Source organism: Benincasa hispida, chromosome 2 (assembly GCF_009727055.1).
Source record: "Benincasa hispida cultivar B227 chromosome 2, ASM972705v1, whole genome shotgun sequence".
NCBI lineage: Eukaryota > Viridiplantae > Streptophyta > Magnoliopsida > Cucurbitales > Cucurbitaceae > Benincasa > Benincasa hispida.
The window spans coordinates 12878772-12904192 of NC_052350.1; the positions used below are offsets into that span (position 1 = coordinate 12878772).

The 25421-nt window shown below is 32.4% G+C and overlaps 1 protein-coding gene across 1 annotated transcript; it reads right to left on the reverse strand.

Moving 5' to 3' along the window:
• Positions 1 to 549: 549 nt before the first annotated feature.
• LOC120070801 (heavy metal-associated isoprenylated plant protein 7) lies at positions 550 to 2737 on the reverse strand. Its single transcript, XM_039022684.1, has 5 exons — positions 2321 to 2737; positions 2002 to 2215; positions 1726 to 1922; positions 1534 to 1624; positions 550 to 1349 (listed from the first exon to the last, which is right to left on the reverse strand). Exons 1-5 carry the CDS (start codon positions 2327 to 2329, stop codon positions 796 to 798), a joined length of 1065 nt encoding a protein of 354 aa, XP_038878612.1. The 5' UTR covers positions 2330 to 2737; the 3' UTR covers positions 550 to 795.
• Between the last annotated feature and the right edge of the window lie 22684 nt (positions 2738 to 25421).

Genomic DNA, 25421 nt, shown 5'->3' on the forward strand with positions numbered 1-25421 from the left:
AAAGAAACTATGAATATAATTCATAATGCTATATCTATCTTTACATTTTCATTGTTGGATTGGGATATACAAAATCACTCGATTCTAACACAATTGAATATTGAGGCTCATCACTCATTGACACGTCCTCCACCAGTCACCCACTTATGCTCTTCCCTTCTCCTCATTGCCATCTCTAAATTCTTAACAAATCAATAATTAAAAATAATTGTACGTGACTCAAGTGGTAAAATGATGCTCGTTGCAATGAAAAAGGTTTAGCTAATAGAGATAGACGATAAATAGTATTTCGAGGTCGAGATAACACATTTGAAATGAAGTTTTGGTAGAGAAACCCATGAATCTTATGTTCTGTGTACACTAATGTGACCTATTTAATTTTAATTTGTTGTTTCAATTTTGCTGTTGAATGAAGGATCGATCTCTTCTTTTAAGTAATTAATGTTCCTAAAAGCAACCAATTTTAGTGGTCCAAAAGTATTCGTAGAATCCAAACTCTTAATATGTTAGCTAAGCTAATAAACAACAGTAATTTTTTCCCTTTTGAAATGATGTATTATAAATCTATAATTGGGTTGACCAATATGATTTTATGACATTAAATTAATTTGTGGTAACGATCCTATTTATCACACGTACTAATGATATAATATACGCCAATGTTTTATAACATGTGGCAGTGGAATAGAACTTTGTAACAATTCACAAAATTCTACGGCTCAACACCACCCGTTGATTATATGTTTATACTTCCGTCCCAGTGGAAGAAAATCCTATAGAACAAAACAGAGAACATTACATGACGGAACAAGCATTTGGATTTTCATCGCTGAACATCTGAGGTGGATATGCATGCCCCATCATCATCGGCGCCGGGTACGCGTCCACAACCATATGCGGCGCCGGGTACGCTACATCGCCCATCATCGGCGGTGCATACGGATACATTTCCATAATATACCTTTGCGGGTAATAATGGTATTCATTCTTCTTCACTTCCACCATCTTCGGAGCTTCTTCCGCCACCGGATCGGCCTCCGCAGGGGCGGTTCCTTCTGCCTCTCCACCGCCGGCAGCTGCAGCCGCGGGTTTCTCCTCGACTTTACTTTCTTCCTCCACCTTTTTCTCACTTTCAACTCCGTCACTGGCGTCGGCTTTCTTCTCTTCTTCGACTTCTTTCGCAGCAACTTCTGACTCGTTATTCTCCGGCGTAATTTCCGGCTCTTGCTTCACAATCGCAGCGTGTTTTCCAGTTCGGCGATGAACATATGCAACCAGCGCCGCCGGATCGATCGCTCCTTTCACGGTGACCTGCGAGCTCTTTAGATCTGGGTCCACTAATTCAACACCTGACCCATCCATTACCAACCACAAATTTTATAATTGCGCGTATTTTTCAATCAATGAAAAATTAGTCAAAGAATCAACTCTTATATCTTATTTATTGACATATAATAAAAGACCCATTTCATCTAATATCCAAATCAGATCAACTTGTTTATTAAAAACGAAAAGAATTAAAGAAAATCGAACCTTTCATTCTGTGTATCCTTCTTTTGATTTCTTGAGCGCAGGCCTCACAGTGCATGTGCACTTTCAAGACGACCGTTGTTAGAATCTGAGGCTGCGAATGGAATCCAAAAGGGAAGAAGATGAGATATATAATTAATATAATATTTTTTCAAAAAAGAAAATAACCGTAGAAAGGTAGAAGCAGAATAAAACCTGTGGTTTGGTGTCCTCTGTTTTGGGTTTCTCTACGGGTTCAGGGATCGGGGCAGTGGGCTCGGGAATTGGAGAGATCAATTCAACCCGGCGGTGGCTTTTCCTCTGAAGTCTGCCTAGAACCTTGACCGGATCGGCCTTCTCTCCTTTCACCACGACTTTATGAGTTCTACAATCGGTCTCCACACTTTCAACCCCTGAAACAACCAAACCTCAATTATTCCTCTGTTTCTCCACTAACTGAGACTTCGTTAAGTAAAAAGAAAAGAATCCAACCTTCGAAGCCTCTGAGGCAGCGGCGGACCTTGCGGGCACAGCCTTCACAATGCATAAAAACAGAGAGCACAATATCCTGAGGAGGTTTAGGAAGAGGTTTTTCTTCGACGGCATCTTTTGATTCTTTATTGTCGCTCTCGGCCCCTGTTTGCTCTTGATCGGGAGCCGCCCTCGGGGGTTCCTCTGGTTTTGTATCCTCCGGTTTCTTGTCCTCCTAATGAACAAATCCATACAACACACACAGAATTAACTCACAAGACACGAACTAAATGTGAAAACAGAGAAGAAACAGAGAAACAGAGTTGGGTTAGTTAGTGACCTCCCCCATTGGAAATTGGAGCTTTCGAAGAGTGGAAAGTAGCTGAAGCTGAGAGATGAGAGTTGGTTGGTTTCAAGTTAAAAGAAGAGGAAAAACAACAATGGGTTATGGGTTTGGAGGATTCGGTTCTAATTCCAGATCCCAAAATGTATCATCGTCATCATCATCCAACTCCTCGAGTGACGTGGTGCTTTATAAAGGCCAGGTTCAGCTTCTTGCATCGATATTCACAACACAAACTTGGATCCTGCAGCTTTCTTCTATCTTTTCTCGCAAAATCTAACAGCCCAGCCCAGCCCACATTTCACCACCTAACTCCAATTCCTTTGCGCCTAAGTACCCACTTTAATCCTACTTCTATTTAACTAATCCATCGTATATTCTCAAGTATTATTACAGAACACAGGTCCCCGCCAGCCAGGGGACTTCAACTTTATTGCTTTGCCCATGTTTAAGTCGGTTCCTCACCATCCAAATCAACTTTTGTACCCTCTTTTCATTCTTTTCCTTTATTCAGTTAATTATTTATGCACCCAATTATTGATACGTAAGTAGGCAACCATGATTCATAGTCGAGTCAGCATGTCATGTGTGTGAGATGTTCAAAATGTGTTAGTCGGTCAAGTACTAAACTATAAATTTCATGTAGTTTTGTTTGTGACTAACTGTCATGTCCATTAATTAGTTAAGTTTTACAATTCACTCATCTTATGTTTCATGTAAATTCTCAACCCGACTAAAATGATTTAGGTTTAGACATTTTTTAGTTTTTATTTTTTTAACTGTAGTTAAAATTAAAAAGAAAAAGAATTTTAGAAAATTAGATGATGAATGAAATAACGTCCATATATTTTGTGTATGAATAGAAGCAAAGTAATGAAGGCAAAATTAAGAGGTTATAAATACAGAACCTGAAATGTATAGAGAACATTTATTGGGATAATAAAGAATCTAGGTTTGCTCGCAAGTGGATCATCATTGCAACGTCTCACCCATTATCTTATTACTGCACCCTTCCCACGTGGGTCCACTGTCAATAATTTTTACCATTGTTTTCTTAAAGAAACAAAATTAAAAATTCTGACCACCGAATTAAATATATCAGGGTTTCATTTCGTTTTATGAATTATTACTTTCCGGCTGATAATGAATTCTATGAATTTGTCAGACTTGCGTATTTAGTTTCGTATTGTTATACTTACCATTTCTTCTCTGCCCTAATGGATCAGAATCCTGTCCAAAGAATGTCGAATATTTCAGGAGATTTCCTTTTTTCTTTCCTTTTTCTTTCCTTTTTCCACTAAATTTCATTCTTGTTGATTTATGATTCTATTTTCGATTCTACGTTACCATTGTTTATTATTGTAATTTAAAATAAAATTATAATTATTTTCAAGTAAAGTTCAATGATTTACAGGGTTTTTTTTTAAGAAAAATCATTGAAGTTTGGAATTGGAGTCTTTTCGGAACGTATTTTCAAACTTCATCCACTATGGGGTTTTAATTTCTTTTTCTCTTGACAAAAAAATTAAATTAAGTTCACCTACTTCTGTTAGGTTTAGTTGGAGTTTCCATAAACTTTTTTCAACGAACCAATCATTTGTTTGATCTCATACTGCGTATATCTTGCATGATTGTTTTTGTTTTAAGAATAAACTAACTACTCGTCATTTTCTTTTAGTTAATTAAGAAAATTCGAAGAATCTAAATAGTAGATATAACTATCCTTTTCTACAGTTATTTTCTTAATAAAAAAAAATTATAAACGTTACTTCTATCTATAATTTTCCAATTGTATATAACTCAAGAGTTTATTTAATTTAAGGTCTGCATGAAAATACAATGCATGGTATAAAATGTTTGAAAATTAGATTATTAACGATCATAACTTGTTTGCATATATTTGTTGTACACTGATAGTTGGTAGAAATACAAGCTATTGCAGACTTTTATTTAGAATTATGAAGGTTGATGAGCAGAACATGCGTTAATATTGCTAAGAATTCATGTGGAATAATGAACTTTCGTTGATCAGCACTAAAAATCCCTGCTAACCCTATATCATGCATTATCTTGCGCCAAAATGTCTGTGTGTAGTTGTCGCAGGAGTCGATCGCATGCGTTGATCCCAAACCATCGCATGCGTTGATCTTAATGAAGACAAGTTGGTCGCACGAAATGTTGCAACTACAAAGTAATAGCCACGATAGAAGGATGATCGCAAAGTGGGTGGAATGCATTGATACTTTAGAAGAAATAATCATGAACGCATACCTCGGGAATATCAAAGATATAAGATCATGATGACATTTTCAACTATCGTGTCAGTAATGTCAGTGATTCAGCACAGGATTATCAAAGTTGTCGGCGTTTGAGCTCTATAAATAGAGCTTTGGAGTCCAAATTCAAGTATCTGAAACTTTTTCCTTGGGCAGATTTCTGTGATCACAGACGAGAGCATGAGCAAGAAAGTCTTTGAGAGTTCTTCACTTCCACAACTTCCTCCAATTGACGATCGGAGCTTCGCCGAAGATAGATCTTGAGAGAGACTAACTCTACCGTCCATCCATTGCACCATCGACAGCCTTGAGACACATCTGATGGAAGCAAGAGATTACCTACATCTAGCCATTTATCTCTCTTCTCACCCCTGTATTGTATTACATTTTGGCTTAAGGTATTAATACATTTTGTAACCAATGCATCTCTTTAATTCCTTCAACATCATTTTCATCATCTTCTTCTACTTTATCATATTTTTCTTTTACTGCATGAGTTAAGTGTAGATTGCAAAAGTTATCGCATACTTAATCATGTGGCTTAGAGATATGACGCATGTAGAAAACTATCGAGAGGTATGCGTTGCGCGAGTATAGGGAATCAATCCTGTTTGATTAGTGCGAGGCTATCGCAATACTTTTCTATGAGCAGAATAGTTATAAACCAACTGCCCGAGATGGTAAATAGTGAAACTCAATAAGCAAAATAAACAATGTTCCTAGAAATAGGAATAATCTTATGCTCAACGCAACCATGCGTTATAGAGATAGTATGTGGCTGACCACTGAGAGGTGTGCGATGTGTTAGTGTGGCAAGCTGGGATTACCGTTGCGACCAAACTTAAGGACTTGGGTGATATCTCCTCCACAACCCTACTTCTCCATGCATCTTATTACGCATTAACAATTGCCACATCTCTACTGATTCTCATAGTCAAACTTCAATTGTTTAGTCTGTTTAGCTAGGAGTAGGAGTAGCGCATAATAATTAGCTTCTTTCTTTTTATTTTTATTCTCTGCCTCAAACGCATTACTTTACAATAATCTTTTAGTTGCAAGTCCCCATGTTCGATCTCAGATCATCTCGAGAAACTTGTGATCTCGTTATACTTGGCAAGAGAGCAAGAAAACTTATGACAAGAACGCATGATCAGTGCATGACTATCAACGCATATCCATTAACGCAAACAAATTAAATTTTCCTCACCATAGACCTACAAATTTTTATTGTTATTTTTATTTAAATTGTATTTTTGTAAATTTTATATATTCGTGATGCATTATTAATTGATGAAGTGTCCAACTAACAGATAGAAATTAATTCATCATAGTAGATGTATGATTTTAATTGAATAAATAATGATAAAAATTAAAATTTGAACACTAAATTAATCATTCCAATAAATTAAATCTATTTAAAAAAATTACTATTTATTAATAATTTCTCAAAGTAAAGCTCATTGGACGATGGAAATTGCAACACCTTTTATATTTAAGATTAAGATTTTTGCAATATTTATATAAATTTGGAATACAATTTGATGAAATTAAGAATTCGGAGTCGGGTAATTGACAAACTTAATGATAAAAACTGATTTCCTTTTTCTCTTTATACATGAGGATTCGTGGGATATATTTTTAGTAAACCAATTACTTGGATTGATTTACTACAATTGGATGCTTAATTAGGTTAATTTAGCACACTATTATAAGTATTTTACATAAATCTAGTTGATTATAATTAAAAATTAATTTCAATAATATAGTAATTAGAATTATTTGGATAAAAACCTAATTGATATAGTAATTAGAATCATTTAAAACGCATTTTTTTCTATATACTAAAATAAAATTAGCACATCGCATGTGTTATTGATTAGTATATATAAATATGAGAATGAATATTTGAAATTATGCTTTCTTTAAATGATGAAAAAAAAAACTTAGGTTTAAATGTGTTCAATTTGGCCAAAGATATACGTGAAATGAAACATTTGGATAGTTAGCCTATATGGGTGGATATTTCCAATTAAATCCCGTGGTTTACAGAATGTTATACTATGAATAAAACAATAAGGGACTGTTTTGCAGACATTTTAGATTCTCTTGGAATGTGCATCTCGATTACCATGTTTGTTTTACGGTATTGTAAAATGATCTGACATCTAAAGATTCCTAGCCATCTTAGGATGCTCAGATGAAGGGCATCTAGAGAGTTTTGGATGCTCTCTTGAAAAACGAGTCTTCTAGATTTTTGAGTTGAAAAGCATCTCCATTTTCCTTTTTTGTCATTCATTTTTATTTTATTTTATTTTACATATACATATATATTAATCTTCATCTGCATTATATAATCAAAATAAATACTGTCAACCATATATATTATATATTTTTAGTTATATTGTAATTCTTATTATTTTTAGCAATAATAAATAATAAGTTCAAATTATATCAAATTAATTATATATTAATAAATAGTCATATGTGTATTTTTGGATTTAAGACATTTCTAAATAGAAATCATACGAAACAAACATAATTATCAAAATATTTTCAAGCATGTACAAAAATATTGTTGCAAAATAAACATGATAATTTGTAATTTTGGACATCTAAAATTTTGATTATAAGAAAAAGTAGGGATATAAGATAAGAAGGTGACGAAGGGGACGTGTAAAAGATCACCAAGTCGGCAAGAATTACCTAAAATGAGGGAGAAAACAATATTGTATTGTAACTAAAACTAGATTTGTATGCATATCAGATTTTAGTAGGATGATTGTGAAGTGTCACCTCACTCCCTATTATTTAATAATTTATTATTATTATTTTGGGTAATTCAAATTTTCAAACACAAAATCTCTCGTATCTAATCCTTCCATTTTCATGGACTACTTGTAGCTTTCAACTCAGCTACCCTATTTTCCTTCATCATGAAACTTCCAAACTAAGTTCCCAAACCCTTCATGATTTGACACTCTAACTCCTTCTTTTAATTTCTTCCCTTTCCCTTTCACCACATCATCATAACTTCTTTTCTATTCTATTTCTATAAATGTTTCCAATGTTCTACTCTACCTAATTTCCTTACAATTTTTCTTTTTTTAAATATGCTAATATTTTCAATTCAAACAAAACTGTTCAAATGAGACATCATATGGAATTCCAAATAATTGCACAAAATCATTTCACTTATCACAAATTCAATGTTTTAGGTGGCAAGAAAACTTTTGAATAATGATTAAAGAGAATTTTTAGAATTCATTTTTGGTTTAATATATGTTTTAATTATCCTAATTTTGTGTATTTTATCCGTTTAATTTTTGTTATTTAATTTTGTGGTTTAAATCTTTCTCAAATTGATCTTCACGCCTTTGATAACTCAATGATAAACTTATATGATTGGAGGAAAAACACCCAATTAAAAATTGAATATTTTTTATTCTCGTTTACTTTTTTTTTTTTTTAAACGGGTATAAATTTCAAGCCCTCTTTTTTTATGAAAGAGCAATTTTTTATACATATATATAAATATTTACCAATAGTGAAAGTTAAGTTGAACAATATGGACAATATGAAAATATTTTGGATTAAACTGAAATTTTGTAGTAATAAAGACAATAAATATTAGAGAGTCTCTTGTCATTTTTTTTTTTTGAATAGGTAATATTATTATCTAACAACAAGAGGGATCATACAGTTCGGGATCAAGACACCAACGTAAAAAAAGTACCTACAAAGACGCACGTTGGTGAAAAATAGAATAAAAAAAGAGGCCAATACGAACAAATAACCAAACTCATAGAAGAACAAAAAACACCCTACAATCCGAGGACCTCAGAAATTGGACAAACATGGTTAAAGTATCCAAACAAATAATGAAGAAATCAAACAAACTAGATAAGTCTATGAAGATTAATTTGCCACGAAGTAATACGTGCATGAACCATAGATACAATAAGTTGAAACACAGTAGACGCCAATCTCGGCTGACCTTCGTGTAACCGAAGATTCCTCCTTTGCCAAATATAGTAAATCGACGCACACCAGAAGACTCTAAATAACTTACTCTTCACACCCTTACCCAACCCTACCCGACACACCCAACTCCTCTTCACATCCCATTTAACAAATACGATGAGAAAAATCCAATAAGCATATTAAACCCTTCCAAATTTCACTTCCAAACACACAGTCAAAGAACATATGATTTCTGGACTCAATCCCACCCAAATAGAGCAAACAAGCATTATCCACTAACTGATCCCATCTCTTTATCCCATCTTCTTAACTAATCTCGAATATCTAACCTATCCTTCATCGCTAACCAGGCACGAAATGAACACCTTGAAATGTCTTATCATTTTAGTGATGAAGAAATTAACGACTTTTAAGTATGGTAATGGTGGTTTACATATGTAGTGTAGCTTCACTTGTCTTTCTTTCTTTTCTCTCTCTCTCTCTTTTTTTTTTTAAGAAAAAGAAACTGTAATTCAATATAATAAATATTAATTCAGTCTGAATTGAATAACGCAGTTATTGAATATTGCTGACTCTGACACCCAATCCGATGCGCTTTTAAGTTTGCTTGCTTTAATCAATTTCCTTTACATCACAATTAATAAAGGAAAGATAAATTATTAAACATAGTGCTTTAATTCCGATCCCTTCACCAAATCTTCTAATTAATTTTGGACCTTTACAAAATACTATTCTTTATTCATTATTCTATTTTTCACTTTAATTAAATAATTGATCTCTTCAATTGCCTTCTCCTTACACGTAGACAGCCTTAGTGGCCACGAAGTTGTACACATCAGTATGTGGGACCCTTTCCATTAATTGTTGCCACGTGTCAATTTGTGATTTGCTTTTCGGTTAGTGGGGATTACATTATTATTATAAAATAATACGTTATTGAAATTACGACACGTTCCAAAGCAATGCCCAAGGAGGTCCAAGTTGTTGGCCCATGGGCCCTTGGTGTACGGGATCCAATTGGCCATGGTCATTACAGCCACGAATTATCACACGTGCGAGTTTTTTTTTTTTTTAATATCATTTAATATTCACCATTTCTGTACAAGTGTAACCGGCCACTCTAGCATCTCAGGAAAACGAAAATATTTGGAGTATACTACCAAAAATCCTTCATACTACCTAAATTCATCCTTTACAATTTAAAAGTAAAATTGAAAAATTATGTGAGAGGTTAAAAATAAATGAATAAATTATTTAAAAAGTAAAATTGAAAAAATATGTGAGAGGTTTAAAATAAATGAATAAATTATTTAACGTTGCATCAAATAATGAAGGTTACAAAAATAATATTTAAGGATAGACCTATGAAGGAAATAGAAAAGTACGTATCCTTCTTATATCGTGTCGTTTTTCATATATTATTTTTTTATTAAATTTAAAAATTTTATATATAGAATATATATTAAACTGTGCCCTAATGTTTCAAATTTGTAGATTGCATTAGTGATTGGATGGTGGGCAAGATCGTCACTGATGTTTCAAACTTGTAGATTGCGCCTCTGCAAAATTAACCATTATATTAGAAAAATTTGTTTTTTTTTTTTTCTAACTAAACCTCAAATTCAAAACTTTATAGCCAATAGTTATTTTCAAAAAAAGAATTCTAGTATTACGAATTAATCACATAAATCAAGATGTCTATAATTTAATATAAATTTTTTAAAGTTCAAGAATTATATATGACACAAATTTAAAAGTTAATGGGTCAAAATTTTAATCTTATATAAAGTTGTGCCATCTAACATAAAACTTTAGATCTACTCGTAATTGACTATGTTGGCTTTGGCGATATTCTATGATTTGAATATTTTATCGATGCCACGAAAAATTATATTTATATGAACTTTGTGCCCCTTATATAAAATTTTGGATACGTCATTGGTAGCATTTAAAAAATATATTGGATCTATAAAATAAATGAATAAGTTATGTAATGTTATATCAAATAATGAATGAGAGTAGCTATTATGGTTGAAATATAATTTTTTCCATTAAAACATGACAAAATACCCTTTTTAGACTCATGAGGTTTACAATATATATATTTTTAAATCTAAAAAAACTTGAAAAAAATGAAGTATAAACAAAACAAACTGTTCGAATAAGGGGAAAAGAAGAAGAGAATAACATCATCCTTTACGCAATGGAATAAGCTAGAAAATTGTGGCACCGCTTCACATGGTAAAAGGAAACTGTCCCCAAATCAACTGTCATGTACTTAACCTTTTCAATAAAGAAGGGAGTCTCTGAAAGATCAAAAGACTTATCGTCGAAGCACAAATGGAATCAGTGCTACCGAGAGCTCTTTGAAACAACAACTTATTTCTAGTCTCTCAAATATGTAGTGTAATAATCACTATCCTCACCAACTTTTGGGAAAACCCCTTTCAATAATCCAAAACCAGTGATACAAGTTGACCCATCTTGATCCTATCATTACAAAAGATGTTCACACTAGAATCAAGAAACCGAGGCCAAATGTCTTTCCTTAGATAACATTTCCATATAATATGGGAAAACGTCTCGATATTCTTCATGCACAAAACACAAACAAATCAGTATGAGCATCTTTCTTAACCAAATTAGATTTAGAAGGGATAAGATCATGAATAATTTTTCAAAAATAAATCTTAGCGTTTGGAGAGGACTTTTAACCTTCCAAAACTTTTTCCACAATTGCTGAGAAAACTTTCCATTGGAAGAGTTGACATCGTAAACAATAGCCTGTTTCATGCCAATTCCTTCTTGTTGAGGTCCCAAATGATCTCATCATCCGTCTCCTTCTTCTGCTTCTCCTCTTCTTCTTCTTCTTCCTCCTCCTCCTTTTTTTTTATTAAAAAAATAAAAAAGTCAAATTTCAAAATATACACTATGAATCTCTGATTTTGAAAAATAGTTTTTTTTTCTTTTTTCCACAGTATCCTTTTCATTCGCTGTAGTAATTGAGTACTTTTTAAAAATTGTTTTTTAATGCTTACATGGAAGATTATAAATTTAATAAAAAATAAAAGGAAATTAAAAATTGATTGACACTCCAAATTTAGAGGTTGTATAAATTAAAAACGTTAAATCGAAATTTAAAATTGGGTTAAGATCACAAAATAAACATTTTCTTCTTTCAAAATCTTACCAAAATAGTAAAGAACAATTCTTAGGTAATTCCTCTCATCGCCGCCAACGATATTGTAGAGAGTTTCGACGTCTAAAGAACTTGAGAAAGTTAAAAAAAACACACGGGAAAGACACTCCAAGAAAATCATAAAACATAGGGATGAATAGAAAGTGGAGTTTGACCACGTTTTTCATTGGTAACACATTTCTCAATCCTAACTTAAAAAGTGGGTCTCATTTGATTATGTTTGTTGTTGTTTAATAGTATTTTCTAATTGTAATAAAATGTGGGTCCTATTATAAAATTGGTAATCAAATATTGTAATCTGATCGAAGACTCAAAGGTGATCAATCAAATTACTTTTGAAAATTACATGTGATCCACTATATTTTTAAAATATATTTGAACATTCAATTGATGATAACATGGTTTTATCTATCGATAAAAAAATCTAAATGAATCCAATTTTGGGATGTCATGTCGATAACCATCGATAAAAAAATTTCAAAATTTTGGGATTTTCTTTGTTATGTTAACCTCAAGCCATTTTATTGATAAAAGAGAAAAAATTTAAAAAAAACATGGTTATCGATCTATTGTTATAGATGTTATTTGGTCTATGACGGTATCGATAAAAAATATAAAAAATCTAAAATTTTGAGATTTTATTTGTTCAGTAAATAAAAAAAATCTTAAAAAATATAAAATTTTAGGGTGTTATTTGTTGACAACATTTGATAAAAAAAAATATTCTAAAGTTTCAAATTTTTTTGGATGTTATTTTGGATATCGATAGAGTATCGATAAAAAAAATAAAAAGAAATTCAAAATTTTGGGATGTTATTTGCTAACGTATCGATAAAAAAGTTTAAAAAATCCATTTTTTTTGTTGGAAAATGGTTAAGTAAACAATGACAACGGTAATCAAATTAGTTTACAAAATAGTTAAGTAAATGTGTTCAAAAGCAATATGATTAACTTTACGATCGAGATCCATTACAATTGATTCATTAATAAAAATTCATTACATTTACACCATTTTTCATTCTAATGATGTTAACAGTGGCCTAAATGTAGAAATTAGGGGTCTTTGGACAAATGGTCAACATTTAATTGCCTCTATAAAAAAAAGGCAAAACAGTTTCTACTTATCACATTCTATCGGTTCATTTTGGTATTAAAAAAGTAACAATTATACCCTTCTATGAAATAGAATCCAAGATACCTACATTTTTTAGTCTATTTAAAAACAAAATCTTATTAATTAAACAAATTCTTTTTATCCACCGGTTCATTATTGAAACAAGATCTAGAAATATCTTAGAATCTACATGGATAACCAAAAATATTTAAAAAAATCCTCGATGTACTCGGAAGAACCATAGTGCAATAATTATAACACATAACTTAAGATAACAATCAAATCAATAGTATCATTTAATACCTGCAAAAACTAGCACATCCCTCCACACAAACCTTCCCCATTTTTTTTAGAAATTATACAGACAAACAAATGTAGTATTTAAGTCAGGAATATACAGTATGATCAAATGATTGAACCCTAATGCAATAGTCATGACACATAAACGAAAACAAAAAATCAAATCAACAGCAATTAATACCTACAAAAAGCAACACGATTCGCCATATAACCTTTCCATATTCGAACGAAACCATTTCAATACCTCAACGCCTCCAACGTTCCATTTCCAAGGAAAACCCTCCCACCACCAACCTTTCATCTCCAACGTTCAGATGCCCCCAATTCAGCGCTCGGCACGCTTAGAATCTTTCATCTCTATCCTTCGAATACTCCATCGAGTCTTGATCGAAGGAAAACAATAGAAGCGCAACTCAGCATGGATTCCGATACAAAACGACAGTCGTCGACATGTTTAACAAAAAACCCAGGTATTGATTTCGGTAAGGAAAAAAAACCCCGCAAAACCTGTTTTGTTTGAACTTCTATGTTGTATATCATGCTCTGTAGTGGCCATCATCTGTCGTTCATAAAGCTTTTTTGCCCGAAGCCACAAATGATCATACGCCTCCCTATAAAATTTCTCATAATATATATATATATTTTGTTCTGTTGGATACATTTTGTTCTTTTTTTAAAAAAAATAAAAAATGCAAATCTTAGGATAGTTAGGTTTATCATATTAAAAAAAAAAAAAATTCAAACATAAAGTATTTATCTCTCTTCCTGATTACATGCTTATTTATATTATTAAACAACATAACCAACTTTGAGAAATCTTCCTTGTAGGCATGAAGAAGGTGGCTCCGGCAACATGCATAATGGGGAAAAAGAGGGAGAGAGATTGTTCGATTTTGAAAATCGATGTTAATTCGACTTCAACTCAAAACAAAAAAATATTTACAAATCACCGAAGTACTACTTATACTATTAGGTAATACAAGTGGTAAGCATGAGATCAAATTACAAAGAGGCTAAGAATTAGATGTTCCCTAAAACTAAATTTGATTGTGGAAAGCAGTAAAAATGGGGGTTTTGGTTTGATTGACAGGAAAACTAAATGTGGAAATTAAAATACGAAAAAGTAAGATAGATTGAGTAAGAGAGAGATTAAATACAAGATTACCTTGGCCGGTTTATAGATCGTAGGGTTTTCTATGAATCTAATCATCGATTAATTATGAAAACATGCTTGAATTAACTATTTCTTAAGCGTAATTGAATGTAGGGACAACCTATACAAACTCCCAATTGAATTGAGCATGCTTTCAATGCAATTACAGACACAAAAAAGAACACATAGCAAAGACCAAATATACAAGAAATCGAGTTGTCAATTCATTAATCCTATATGTTTGTGCTAGAAATTGAATCAAAGAATGGAAATCATAAAGAAATAGAAAGATCCAAACAAAAATCCATAACAAATCTCATAGAATTCAAGAAAATCCCTACAAACCTCAAAAACCGACGTCATGGCCTTTGGTCATTCATCAAATCCAATTTACGATGCCAAGATATATAATTACAACTCAAAATCAAAAGAAATCTCATGAGTTTTGACTCGGAATGGCCAAAATCGAGCAACATGCTCTCTAAGACGGCCTAACTCTCCTCCCTCTTTAACTAATTCGTAAAAAACACATTTATACAATAGGCGTAACGTTGCAATGCTAGCAAGAGCATTGCAACGCTCTTGTTGATCCAACCCTTAAGTGTTGGGGCAGAGGTGCGACGCTGCGTGTGACGCTTTCTTGTGGCAAGCATGCATGCGCAGATGTACTGGTGTTCCATTAATCTTCACAGCGTTGCGACGTTGTCCTATATACGAGCTTACTGCCTTATAGCATTGCATTATAGCATCGAGTGAGGGTTGCAACACTCGATCAGGGGTATTTTTGTCATTTATCCTTTTTTGAAGCTTAGATGCTCAAATTACCTCCAAATTGCTTCAAATTAATCCTGTTTGACTCCAAATGCTCGATTCTACCTCTTTTGTGCTCAATACCTAGAAAATAGGATAATTAACATGTAAAATCCATTAATGAGCCTAAATTAAGCTAGGAATTATAGGTTTCTTTGAGAGCTATTAAATACCCCCAACTTAATTCTTGCTTGTCTTGAGCATGGTAAAATGAAATTTAGACATGAATCATGTGATGCAAATGAGTGAACGAATCTCAGGACTAAAGATAACAAACTCTTTACAAAGATAGGGTCATTCAAATGCATGCAGTAAATCAAGAAATTTAAAACTCATTTTCTATTCCCCTACGTGTGTGTGTACTTAGCCAATCCTATCTAGGTTTTTACTAGTCTGAAAAGGTTTTATTCGGTTCTCAACTTGTTTTCTCCTACTCTGGCCCGAAGGATCAAGTATCAAGCTTCCTAGACCCAAGGTGGCAATGTAAAACTTAAGGGAACCAAACTTTTATTCTACTTTTTTTTTTTACACAAAAGAAGGACCCTTATCCAGAATATGCCACCTTCGTTTTGGCTTGCCTACACGGATTACGTGAAAGACATCCAACACGAGCAACGTATCTTTTAAAGGTGCCGAAGTTTACTCATTCCTCGAGGGCACTTCAGTTCAGAAGGAAACTACAGGTGTCATAGCTGCCTCAGGTTAATCATACCCTTAAGGAAGAGGAGTAATCCCTTTCAAAAATATTAAGGGAACCAAACTTTTATTCTACTTTTTTTTTTTTTTTTTACACAAAAGAAGGACCCTTATCCAGATTATGCCACCTTCGTTTTGGCTTGCCCACACGTCTTACCTAAAAGACATCCAACTACGAGCAACGTATCTTTTAAAGGTGCCGAAGTTTACTCATTCTTCAAGGGCACTTCAGCTCAGAAGGAAATTACAGGTGTCATAGCTGCCCCAGGTTAATCATACCCTTAAGGAAGAGGAGTAATCCCCTTAAAAAATATCATACATGTTGGGTTTTATGTCCTAAAACTCGTAGTTTGTAAACAATAAACTTATTCTGTAAATCAATAAGGTTGTTATTGAAGTTTTGATTCAATAAAGTTGTTATTGAATATATGAATTTCTTATTTCATTTCAGAAATAAATCCAATAAACTAAAAAATTCATGACTATTACATGAGTATTTGAACTTTATATGGAGAAAAAGAGTGGATAAGGTTCAAGTAAATAGCCAAAATGATATATAGCATACTGGTAACACTATTGGATATGGCCCACTCTGTAGTTGTTACATGAAGTTGTAAAGTATTACAATCGAAGTGATCCTGATTCGTTCATGTGGTGACATGAGGAGTAAGGGCGTTTTGTGCAATGAGTTTGCATAAGATCGGACCAAGAAATAAAGTCACTATTACTTTATAATGTTATTTACTATTCAAGACTGATTATTTCATAACGATGACCTAGGTAACTTAATATTAATCTTGAGCTAATTATGAACTTCTATTTATTTGGGATTATCCTTAGATTTTCATAGGTGAGGGTTAGCTCAACAGCACCTGCTCAATAAGCCTCAAATTTCAAGGGTAAGACCGGGTAGATAGCTAGGGACATAGGGTGCAAGAAAGAAATTCACCCCTACCTGTTTTTAGGGATAGTAAGGAGGTTGTTCCCTTAAGTACTGACTGCGGGACTTGATTGAGGGGTCCCACCCTCTCATTGGCCCAGTTTGATCATAGGATCACAAACCAATTGTTCATTAGAGAATCGGTGGGACTTAAGAAACAAGAGGTGATCTCGGGGGTAAAACAGTCGTTTGACCCAACCGTTATTACGAACAACCTGTGAAAGGTTAACTTACTAATCATGGTTATATCGAGTGGACACAATATATCTACAGTGAGGGGAGTGCAACTATTGGGATTTAGTGGAGTGACCTAGTAGTTAACGAATGTGGGTTAATTCGGTGTAAAGACTTTCAATTAATCTCGAATCGTTGGAGCCCATGATCTGTAGGCCATTGGGTCCCCCTACTATCTCAGAAACGGAATAAGCCTTAGAATAGCGTGATAAGTTGATTCGAAATGTTCAAATTCGAATTAAGAGAATTAGTAATTATATGTGATATAATTACACGTTTAATTTTGAAATTAAACGAAATCGAAGAATCAATTAAACATTTAAATATGATTTAAATATTAATGAATAAAGATTCATAGTGGTGAAATTGGTGTTAAATTAATTTAATATTTGACATTAAATTAATAGAATTAATTAAATTATTTAATTAATTATTAATTATTAATTTTATTAGAAAAATTAATTATTGAATAAATTTTTTGTAAAATTAATAAAAAAAATTTAATTAAATAATTAAAATTGAAAATCAGTTTTATTATTGAAAATTAGTTTCAAAATGAAAAAAGAGGAAAAGAAATTTGAAAATGGAAAAATCCCAAATGTGGGATTTTCCTACTTTGAAAACCTAGCACCTTAGTCATCTTCCACTACTAAATTCCAATTCAAAATCAGAGGAGGAGCTGAATGTTTGAAATGCAATCTTATTGCATGATATACCTACATAAAAACACACTTTTTTTAGCTGAAGAAAAGGCATGCAAGTCAGTGAAAGTTGCTGAGAATTAAGGTTGAAGAAGTGTTCTTCACCAAAGCTGAAAACCAGTATGTCCTCTCCATTCTTCTCTTCAATTTAGCTTTTTTTGAGTCCCACAACTCAATCTAAGGTTCCTAGAGAATAGTAGATAAGCTCTAGTGGCGGTTCATGACCAGAAGAAGGGAGAATTGTAGCTAAATTTCGACTTTGAAGTAGATCTTCAAATGTATGTTTGAAACCTTCTTGATACCCTATGAACATGCTTAATTTGATGCCAAAATCGAGGAATTAGAATATTTAATGATCTTGTTTTCTTCTGTTGTGTGTTTCTTTACACCAATAATACAAACTTACTTTTACTCTACAACATGCTTACCTTTTGTTTAACATACAACAAGTTTTTACTTTACAAACCAAGAGTTTGGCAAAAAAAAAAAAAAAAAAAAACTACATGCATTACTAAGTTGAGCTTCAGTTACTTAACAACTATCACCTAGACCTTTCGGGTGACAACAAGCATATGGACTAAATAACCCAGTCCCAAGCAGTCAAGACCACAAATAAGATGGCTATGTGTTCAAAATATGTCGGGGAATTAAGAAAAAATTTTAAATTTGGCCCAAATCATGTATACATTTTGTGAATCCTGAGAGGGGATTATATTTGAATATGATTCAAATATAATTTTAGTTAAATATGTGATATATAACTTAATGATTAATTAAATGTTAATTAATTAGTATTGTTATTTATTTAGTCATTTATTGAATTAGATTTAATATAAATTAAATAAATAAGTTAAATAAGATAATTTCCATGGGGAGTTATCTAATGAATTAGTGGAGGGGAGTTATAACTCCTCCTTCAAATTAACTCCCTCTCTTTTTCACTTATTAAAGAATGGGATAGAAGATATTATTTTTTTCTTGGAATCTCAGAATCTCAACATTCTCACAAAAAGTTATCTTTCTCAATAAGTTTTTTACAAAAAAATTATTCTGTAAAATTCATTTTCCCTTCTAAAAAAGTTGGATCCCACCATTCAATTCTTGCCAGATAATAATAAGGTAATACTATTGGTAGTGTCCTATTAGATCTTGTTCGAGGGAGAAGTTTGGAGTTCGTGTTGAGATTGGTATCCTAAATCTCTCTTGTATTCTCGTACTCCGTAAACATTGTATAAACAAATTGTTATTAATAAAATAATTTTTATTTTATGAGCATATATTCAATCCAATAAACTAAGATCCTATGTTACTTTATATAATTTAAACATGTATGTAGAGACATATAGGTAAATCATGTTTAAATGATAAACTAAACGGTCTGTAGTAGATGGATAGGGCTGGTTACCTTATCCTGGTGATACTACGGATACGACCCGCTTTGTAGATGTTACAAGTGTTGTAAAGTGTTACAAATGATCTGATCCTGATCATTCATGTGGAGACATGTGAGCGGGGTATCCTATACAAAGAGTTTGTATAAGATTGGACCACGAAATGACTAGTCTCATTATATAACGTCATTAATAGTAAACATTTACATTTCACCAGGATGACCATAGGTGACATGACCTGAATCCTAAGTGAGTTGTGAACTCCTATCTATGAAGGTAGTCCTTTGATTTGTATGGGTGAAAGGGGTCAGATTGTTTGATTGGGGAGTGGGAACACAGCTACACAAGACGAAATTCACTCATTCCCTGATGCTAGGATAAATAGATAAATTGCTCTCTTAAGAGTTGATTCCGGGGTTTGAAAATGTGGCCACACCCTTTCTTGGCCCGAGAGGGACTTGGTCATGGTTGAACTATGACTTATTGTTCATTAGAGGGATCAAATTAATCCAAAATATTCTCATTTAATCCTTATTGAGCTGGGGATCTCATGGACCTGTAGCTTGAAACTCCAATGGTACTTGAATAATTAATTAAACTTATTTAATTATATTATTCAACAACCATTAACTGTCGGGCACTCCACTAAAGACCAATAGTTGGATTCTTCGCACTACAAGTATATTTCTGTGTCTATTGGATATAACCAGTCAACAATGCGATGACCCTTCACAAATTGCTCGTAAGTACAGCTAGACAAAAGTTACTATTTTGCCCTTTTAGTTAAATCTAACTCTTAAGTATCACTGATCCCTTTAATGAACAATAAATCATAATCCAACTATGACTAAACTCCTTTCGGCCAAGAGAGGGTGTGACGCTACATTGTTCAATCCTTATAATCAATCCTCAAGAGAGCAATTTATCTACTTTCCCCGACCTCGGAGAATGAATCAATTTCGCCTTGTGTAGCTGTGTTCCTAACTCACCAATCAGACAAACCCCCATAATGGTAGGCTTTTCAAGTCGGTGATCTGACCACTCTCACCCATACAAATCAAAGGACCGCTTTCATAGGCAGAAGTTCAGAACTCACTCAGGATTCAAGTCATGTCATCTATGGTCATCCTAATAAAATGTTAATCTCTATTATGAACGATGTTAAATAATGAAACTCCTTTGTATAGAATACCCCCACTTACATGTCTCCACATGAATGATCAAGATCAGATCATTTGTAGCATTTTACAACAATTGTAACATCTACAAAGCGGGTTGTACTCGTAGTGTCACCAGGATAAGGTATCCAGCCTTATCCATCTACTACAGACCATTTAGGTTTTCATTTAAACATGATCTACCTATATGTCTCTACATACATGTTTAAGCTACATAAGATAACTTTAGATGTTAGTTTATTGGTTTGTGGGTTTAATGCTACTAAATGTCAAATAAAACATCTCATATTTTATTAATTGTTAAGTAAATAAAATATTTATACAATATAATTACAAACTACAGAACCCTACAAGATTTAGAGTATCAACCCCAACAATACCACAAGGATGAATATTGTCTTTCGTTAATGGAAGAGATTGTCATCTTTCGTAACAATAAAGACAATGTTAGCATCCGACTCAGAGCTCTTTAACAAACATGCTCTGTTAGGACAATCATTTTTCATGTGTCCAGATTGTCCACATTCCATACAAACCTTTTTTTTGCATGAACCTTTTCTTCTTCTTTTTTCACTTGCTAGCTACCAGTATTGAATCCTCTTGTGAAATGTGCCCTTCACTATTCAGTATTTTTTCCTTAAGAAAAAGTTTACTAGTAACCCAGCAAAATCTAAAATTTCCTTCCCGTATATCAAGATTGGTTTCATGTGTTCATAAGAAGAAGGAAGTGACCAGATGAGTTGGAGTACTTATCTTCATCTTCTATCTTCACTCTAATCACCTCCAATTCAGAAACAATGCCATTGAGAATATCCAGATAATCTAAGATTTATGTACTTTCTACCATTAGCAATGTGTGCAAATGCTCATTTAGGTATAACCGATTTGAGATGCTCTTTGCTTGATACATTACATCAAGCATCTCCCAAAGCTCTTTGGTTGTAGAAATTTCATACACATTTACAAGAACATTTTTAGCCAAAATTAGCCTGATTGCACTTGCAACTCTGAAATCCATTTAATTCCAATCTTCATTGCTCATGCTAGACTTCTTTGAACCTTTACTGGAACTACCGTAGTGAAAGGATTGAATCTCGTGTGGAAGGAAGCATGCAAATGCTGTGCTTTTAGTTCACGTTTCAAATTAACAAAAAAAAATTAGAGAACCATAAACATATTTAACTAAGCATGTTGAAACCAATGATGAAAGTCAAGAAGAAGAGAAGATTATCTTTAAAGACGATTCTTCAGTCTTCTACAATTCTTTCACATACGAATTAAAGAAACTGGTGAAGGCCCTATGCGGAAGTGTGGATCGTTCCCAATTTTTGTTTTTTCTTTTTACAGAATCCCAATTTAGAAAACAAAAAATTATGTATTATACAATAAAATTACAACATGCTATTAAGAATAATTAGGGAAGAATAACTTACCATTGAAGACAAAATTCTTCACGAAATTTCTCGATCTGGTCACGAACTCTTCGATCTAGATCTCGATCTTCAAAATTTGAAATCCCACACCACCACAAATGAACCTTTTGTATTCTCCTTAAGGATTGAGAATTAGAAGGAGGTGTGGACCCTGTTATGTTATTTGGGAAGAGGGAGAGAATTTGAGAGAGGAAGAAAAACATTTTTTTCTTCTCTAAGGAAGAAGAGTTAGAAAAACTGAACGACCTCTATTTCCTCCATGTCTGATTAAAAGGGTGAATTAAGGGAGGGGGTTGTAACTCCCTCCCTTTAATTAAATTAAAATTAAAATTAATTTATTATATTATATATATATATATATATTATATATATATATATATATATATATATAATAACTAACTATGTAATATATGATATATGTTATATCAAATATAACACATAACTTATAGCTTTTATATTGAATCAAATACAATACAACTTATAGTTTTAATTTCTCTCAACAATGTATGGTATTTAATATAAATCACATTTATGCTAAATTCAATTATATGAATCTCATCCATATAATTAATATTTGAATCAAATTCAAATATTTAATTCCTCTCAAAATAAACTTTATATTATAATGTATTAAATACATTATATTAATTATATCATATACAATTAATTTAATTAATTATATCATATATAATTAATATTGGGGTTGATGCCCTAAATCTCGTAGGGTTCTGTAGTTTATAATTGTATTGTACAAACATTTTATTTATTTAATAAAATTTGTGATGCTTTATTTGACATTTAGTAGCATTAACCCACAAATCAATAAACTAACATCTAAGGTTATCATCTGTAGCTTAAACATGTATGTAGCGACATAGAGATGGATCATGTTTAAGTGATAACCTAAATGGTCTGTAGTAGATGGATAAGATTGAATACCTTACCTTGGCTACAAATACGACCCGCTTTGTAGATAATTATTGTAAAGTGGATATGATCCTGATCATTCACGTGGAAACATGTGGCAGGGGTATCCTATACAAAAGGGTTTGTATAAGAACAGACCTCGAAATGACTAGTCTCATTATATAACACCGTTCATAATAAAGACTTACATTTCACCAGGATGACCATAGGTGACATGACCTGAATCCTGAGTGAGTGTTGAACTCCTACCTATGAAGGCGACCCTTTGGTTTGTGTGGGTGAAAGTAGCCAGATTGCCGACTTAATAAGCCTACCATTTTGGAGATTTTTTCTAATTGGAGAACTAGGAACACAGCTACACAAGAAGGAATTCACTCTTTCCCTAACATCGGGGTAAGTAGATAAATTGATCCTTTAAAGGCTGATTCTGGGACTTGAACAATGTGACACCACACCCTCTCTTAGCTCTAAAGGAGCTTATTCATAATTGAACTATGATTTTTTGTTCATTAGAGGGATTAGTGGTACTTAAGGAGTTAGATGTAACTACAAGAGAAAAATTGTAATTTGGGCCCAACTGTACTTACGAGCAATTTGTGAAGGGTCATCACACTGTTGACTGGTTATATCCAATGGACACAAAAATATATCTGTAGTGAGTGTAGCTGTCGGTCTTTAGTGGAGTGTCCGACAGTTAATGGATATTGAGTAATTTAATTAAAAGAGTTTAATTAATTATTCAAGTACTATGGAGCTTTAATCTACAAGTCTATAAGGTCCCCTCTGTAGCTCAACAAGGATTATTGATAATTAATTTTAATTTTTCAAATTAATTGAGGGAATTAATTATATGAGATATAATTAATTTAACTTAATTATATATGATATAGTTACTATAATATATTTGTTACATTATAATATAAAGTTTATTTGAGAGCAAATAAATATTTGAATATGATTCAAATATTAATTATGTGAACTGGATTCATATAATTAAATTTAATATAAATGACATTTATATTAAATATCATGCATCATTGGGAGAATTAAAAACTATAGGTTATATTATATTTGATACAATATAAAAACTATAGGTTATGTGTTATATTTGATATAACATAAGTTTAATATCTATTATATGATAAGGTGGTCATCATACAAATATATATTAAATGTTTTATTAAAACTATATATTAATACAGTTTAGCACATAAATTAATTTAAGTTATTGCAGTTCGCATTGTAGATATATTTTTGTGCCCATAGATATAATCAATCAACGGAGTAATGACCTTTCACAAATGCTCATAACTACAACTGGTTCAAAATACCGTTTTACCCCTACAATTACATTTAACTCCTTAAGTACCGTTGATTCCTCTAATGAACAAATAGTTTATAGTCCAATTATAAACTAACACCTCTTGGGCTAGTGAGAGGTTGAGGCCTCATTGTTCAAGACTTGGAACCAGCTATTAAGTGAGCAATTTATCTACTTTCTTAAGGAATGGGAAGGAGTGAATTCCAGCTCTCTAATTAGATAAATCTCCAAAATGGTAGGCTTGTTGAGTCAGTTATCATGACCACTCTCACTGATATAGATCAAAAGATTGCCGTCATAAACAACTGTTCATAACTTACTCAGGATTAAGGTCAAGTTTCCTATGGTCATCCTAGTGAAATATTAGTTTCTTCAAGTAACAGTGTTATACAAAGAAACTAATTATTCGCAGTCTAGTCTATGTATAAATTCCTTTATACAGGATACCCCCGCTCACTTGTCTCTACATGAACAATATGGTTCATATTATTTGTAACACTTACATCTCATGTAACAATTACAAAGTGGGTCGTATTCGTAGTGTTACCAAGATGAGACACCCAACCTTCATCTATTTACTGCAGACCTTTTAGTTTATTACTTGAACATGAATCACCTATATATCAACTACATACTGTTCAAAAGACATCATATAACCTTGGATCTTAGTTTATTGGATTGAATTAATGTTATCTAAATGTCAAATAAAATACCTCTGATTTTATTAGATAAATAATTTGTGTTAACAAAACTACAAGCGTGTACAATCGTATACACTACAACAACTAGTAAACAATTGCATAACAAGCGTGTACTTGGCAAGAGACTGTAGCAAGAAAATATTTCTCAACAGGGACGTCCATCTTACCAATCTGACAAGCGTGTACACTACAACAACTAGTAAACAATTGCATAACAAAAATAAAACGATCGCATAACAGATATCAAAATGATCGCGTAACAGTTAGCTAAATGATCGCATAACAGATAGCTAAATGATCGCACAATATAAACCTAAACAATCACACAATAAATATCTAAACGATTGTATAACAATTAGCTAAACGATCACATAATAGATAACTAAACGATCACACAATAAACAATAAATATCTAAACGATTGTATAACAATTAGCTAAACGATCACAGAATAGATAACTAAACGATCACACAATAAATATCTAAACGATCGCATAACAGTTAGCTAGACGATTACATAACATATAGTTAAATGATCGCACAATATAAACTTAAATGATCACATAATAAATATCTAAACGATCACGTAACAGATAGCTAAACGATCGCACGATATAAACCTAAACGATTACACAATAAATATCTAAACGATCGCTTAGTAATTTCTATTCGATCATTTAGTATTCTCTATTTGATCACTTAGTAATCTCTATCTGATCGCTTAGTAATATCTAAACGCTCGCT